Source organism: Papaver somniferum, chromosome 10 (genome assembly GCF_003573695.1).
Source record: "Papaver somniferum cultivar HN1 chromosome 10, ASM357369v1, whole genome shotgun sequence".
Taxonomy (NCBI): domain Eukaryota; kingdom Viridiplantae; phylum Streptophyta; class Magnoliopsida; order Ranunculales; family Papaveraceae; genus Papaver; species Papaver somniferum.
In genome coordinates, this window is record NC_039367.1 from 157,098,194 (window position 1) to 157,102,630 (window position 4,437).

Here is a 4,437-nt window from a genome sequence, read left to right on the forward strand (position 1 = left end):
ACATTATAGAACTCTCTGGACTAAGCTAACTCTAGACTTTTCTGTACTTGAGTTACTGTAGCTAACTCTAGAAACTTCTAAACTATTCAAACTACCTGACTCCACAACCATCACTGTGTAGAATTCTCTACACTCCTCTAAACTAATCTAAGCAGTGCATCAGATATGTACTCGAATTTGTAAGCAGTGTAGTATAAAAGATATGTACTCAAATTTGTAAGCAGTGTAGCACATATGTTCTCAATATAATAAGGGTGAGACACACACATTTGGTAGTGGGGGTATTATGGTCATTTCGATGTTTTCGATTAATTTTGGACCTCTAGATAAAATAAAATTCCGATTGGACCCTAGTATAAATAACTATATGGGCCTAGGACCAACAAAAAATTTTCCTTTTGCAAATCGTGAGCTCTTCACGTAGAGACGTGACCTAATAGGTAAACCGAGCCATTTCCTTTTTTTATACGATTTCTTCTTTCACAAGCAATGTCCATCTATAATTGTTTTACCAGCCCATCTATAATATTCAGTTTTCTTAATATATCGATCTTCCTCTTTTTAGTTTTCTCTCAGAGGAAATTTTTAGGGTTAGTTTTCTTCTAATCGATTTACAAACATGACTTTCACGACTCCTCCGCCATCAGATCAGGAGGATGATGATGAGATCATGACTCCCTCGCGGTCAGACCAGGAGGATGATGATGGGATTTATGTTGAGAATCAGGATGATGATGATACGTCTGGGGAAGATCAGGAAGAGGATGATGATATGTATTTGATAGACCAGGATGATGATGATGATATGTATGAAGATCAAAAGGAAGATGAGATGTTTCTTGAAGGTCCTCAACCAAAGAAAGTCTCACCAGCAGAAGCTGTTAGTACAGTGGAAAATCAGGATCCTGAATCTTTGAAATTTATCTGGAAGATTAAGAATTTTTCTAGGCTGAAGTATAAAGAAAGACATTACTCTGATGTTTTCACTGTTGGTACGTATCAATGGCGTGTGATTATGTTTCCCCAGGGAAACAATACAGATCGTCGCTTATCCATGTACCTTCAAGTTGCGGACTTGGCTAGTTTGTCATATGGATGGAGTAGGTGTGCACAGTTCAGTTTGGCAGTAGTCAGTCAAATCCATGACAAAGACACGGTGAGACGTTATGCGCCAGAACACCTATTTAATGCGCGAGTAACTGATACGGGTTTTCAATACTTCATGCCTCTTCGTGAACTGTACGACCCAAGTAGAGGGTATCTCGTAGATGATACTTGTATAGTTGAAGCAGAGGTTAAGATCAATGAAGACTACTGGAATTATGATTCTCGAAAAGAAACGGGTTTTGTTGGTCTTACGAATCAGGGAGCAACATGTTATCTGAACTCTCTTCTCCAGACACTCTATCACATTCCTTATTTCAGAAAGGCGGTGTACAATATGCCAACAACTGAGAATGATTTCACATCAGGAAGCTACATCCCTTTGGCTCTACAGAGTTTGTTTTATAAGCTTCAGTGTGATAAAAATAGCGTCTCGACCAAGGAGCTCACCAAATCTTTCGGATGGAATACACAAGAGTCTTTCATGCAACGTGATGTGCAGGAACTTAACAGGGTTCTGTCTGAAAAGCTTGAAGATAAAATGAAGGGAACTGCTGTGGAGGGTGCGATACAACACATGTTCGAAGGTCACCATATGAATTACATTGAATGCATCAACGTGGACTACAAATCTACTAGGAAGGAGTCATTTTATGACCTTCAACTTGATGTAAAAGGCTGTCGGGATGTTTATGCATCTTTTGACAAGTATGTGGAAGTGGAGCGTCTTGAAGGTGATAACAAGTATCATGCTGATCAACAACATGGATTACAGGATGCGAAGAAGGGTGTCCTTTTCACCGACTTCCCGCCTGTTCTCCAGCTCCAGCTAAAACGGTACGAATATGATGTTATGCGGGACACTATGGGAAAGATAAATGATCAGTACGAATTCCCCCTGCAACTTGATCTTGACAGGGAGGATGGAAAATACTTATCTCCAGATGCTGATAGAAGCGTCCGCAATCTCTACACACTTCATAGTGTTTTGGTTCACAGTGGTGGGGGAAATCGTGGGCACTACTACGCTTTTATAAGACCAACACTCTCAGATCAATGGTTCAAATTCAATGATGAACGAGTAACAAAAGAAGATACCATGTGGGCATTAAATGAGCAATACGGTGGTGAGGCAAGATATTCAAATGCATATATGCTCGTGTATATACGTGAAAGTGATAGAGATGAAATTATTTGTAATGTGGATGAGAAGGACATTGCTGAACACCTGAGAATTAGGTTCAATAAAGAACAAGAAGAAAAGGAGGCTGAGGAGCTTAAGAAGAAGGAAGAAGCAGAGGCTCGCCTCTATACAATTATAAAGGTTGCTCGAAATGAGGACTTCTCTAAACAGATAGGGCGAGATATCTGTTTTGATCTTGTTGATCACGAGAAAGTTTGCAGTTTTCGTATCCACAAACAAATGCGTTTTAACCTCTTCAAGGAGAAGATTGCTCAAGAGTTTGGTGTACCTGTGCAATTTCTGCGGTTTTGGGTATGGGCAGAGGGTACGGATCATTCTTATCGTCCAGAACGACCGCTAACACTTCAGGAGGAGACACAATTTGTAGGACAGTTAGAATATTCATTTAAGACGGCTTGCCAAGCGGAACTAAAGCTGTTCTTGGAAATAGAGGTTGGGACGGAGTTACATCCCATTCCTCCTCCTTGTTATAGCCCAAAAGAAGATATTCTTCTTTTTTTCAAGCTTTATGATGCTGAGAAAGAAGAAATTCGGTATGCGGGGCGACTTTTTGTGAAGGGCAGTGGTAAGCCTTTTGATATTCTTAAAAAGCTTAATGAGATGGCTGGGTTCTCCCCAGATGAAGAAATACAACTTTATGAGGAATTAGGGTCCAAGTCCACTGTAATGTGTAAGCACATAGACAAGACTCTCACATTCCGCGCTAGCCAGCTTATAAATGGGGACATTATTTGCTTCCAGAAACTCCCTTCAGCTGATAGTATGACAGTATGCAGGTATCCTGATGTTCCTTCTTTTTTTAAAGTTGTTCATAACCGGCAGATTGTGCATTTCCGATCTTTGAAGAAGCCCATGGAAGATGATTTTTTCTTAGAGTTGTCCAAGGTATTAACATATGATGAAGTCGCGGAAATAGTTGCTCGCCGTCTTGGTTTGGATGACCCAACTAAGATCAGACTTTTCCGTCATGACTGTTACTCCCCGCAAGCTAAACCCCAAGCTATTAGGTACCAAGGTTTTGACCACTTGTCTGAGGTGTTGATTCAGTACAATCGGACAACTGATATTTTGTATTACGAAGTCTTGGACATCCCTTTGCCTGAGTTGGAACGTTTGAAAACTTTAGAGGTCGCATTCCATCATGCAACAAAAGATGATGTGGTCGTTCATAGTATTAGACTTCCAAAACAAAGTACAGTTGTTGACGTGATTAATGATCTGAAGACAAAGGTTGAGCTGTCTCATCCAGATGCGGAACTCAGATTGCTGGAAGTTGTCCACCACAGGATTTTAAAGATTTTTCCGCTTAGTGAGAAGATTGGGAACATTAATGATATATACTTTAGAAACTTAACGCTACGAGCAGAGGAGATTCTAGAGGAGGAGAAGAACTTGGGTCCTCAGGATCGCTTGATTCATGTTTCTCACTTCACAAAAGGAGCGTATTTGGGAGCATATATGGAACAACATTTTGGGGAGCCATTTTTCTTGGCCGTACATGAAGGAGAGACTCTAGATGCAGTCAAACTGCGCATACAGAAGAAATTGCAGGTTCTTGATGAGGAATTCGCCAAGTGGAAGTTCGCAATTTTGTCATCCTTTGGTCGACCTGAGTACCTTCAGGACTCAGATATAGTGTCCACTCGCTTTCAGAGAAAAAATGTTTATGGAGCTTGGGCGCAGTACCTTGGCTTGGAGCATTGTGATAGTTCCCCGAAAGCCGATCAGAATAGCCATACATTTGCCAAGCCCAGTAATAATCTACAACTAGGGTAAAGATGATAAAGCCTTTGTGAAATTTGATAAGGTAAGATGGGAATCATTCTTCTTAAGTAAATAGTACAGTTAATTTTTACGATGTATTAATTTTTACTACGTTAAGATGTAACTTCGTGTCTAGCTAATTTGATTTTTATTTCTGTCTTCACTCTGATTTGACTCTATACGTCTATGAGTAATTAGCATTTGCGAACACTAAGATTTCCATGCATATCAGACAACTTGACGAGCCACATTCACTATTAGTATTGGACTTGAAGAAGAAGAGCCAAAACCAAAGATACCATCCCTACACTGGGAATTAGCTAAGTCCCAAATTTCTTCTTAGTCGTCGACCACGGGATTAGTAC

The 4,437-nt window shown here is 40.2% G+C and overlaps 1 protein-coding gene across 1 annotated transcript; it reads left to right on the plus strand.

The window, feature by feature from the left end:
- The first annotated feature begins 619 nt into the window (after window positions 1-619).
- LOC113316660 (ubiquitin carboxyl-terminal hydrolase 12-like) lies at window positions 620-4,084 on the plus strand. The gene is made up of 2 exons (XM_026564814.1): window positions 620-698; window positions 840-4,084. Exons 1-2 carry the CDS (start codon window positions 620-622, stop codon window positions 4,082-4,084), a joined length of 3,324 nt encoding a protein of 1,107 aa, XP_026420599.1.
- The last annotated feature ends 353 nt before the right edge of the window (window positions 4,085-4,437 follow it).

Bases quoted from the DNA above. Each gene is read 5' to 3' on its own strand.
- LOC113316660 (XM_026564814.1), top strand. From the start codon at position 620: ATGACTTTCACGACTCCTCCGCCATCAGATCAGGAGGATGATGATGAG. The intron at 699-839 runs ATGATGATGGGA...ATGAGATGTTTC, and splicing joins CTCGCGGTCAGACCAGGAGG to TTGAAGGTCCTCAACCAAAG.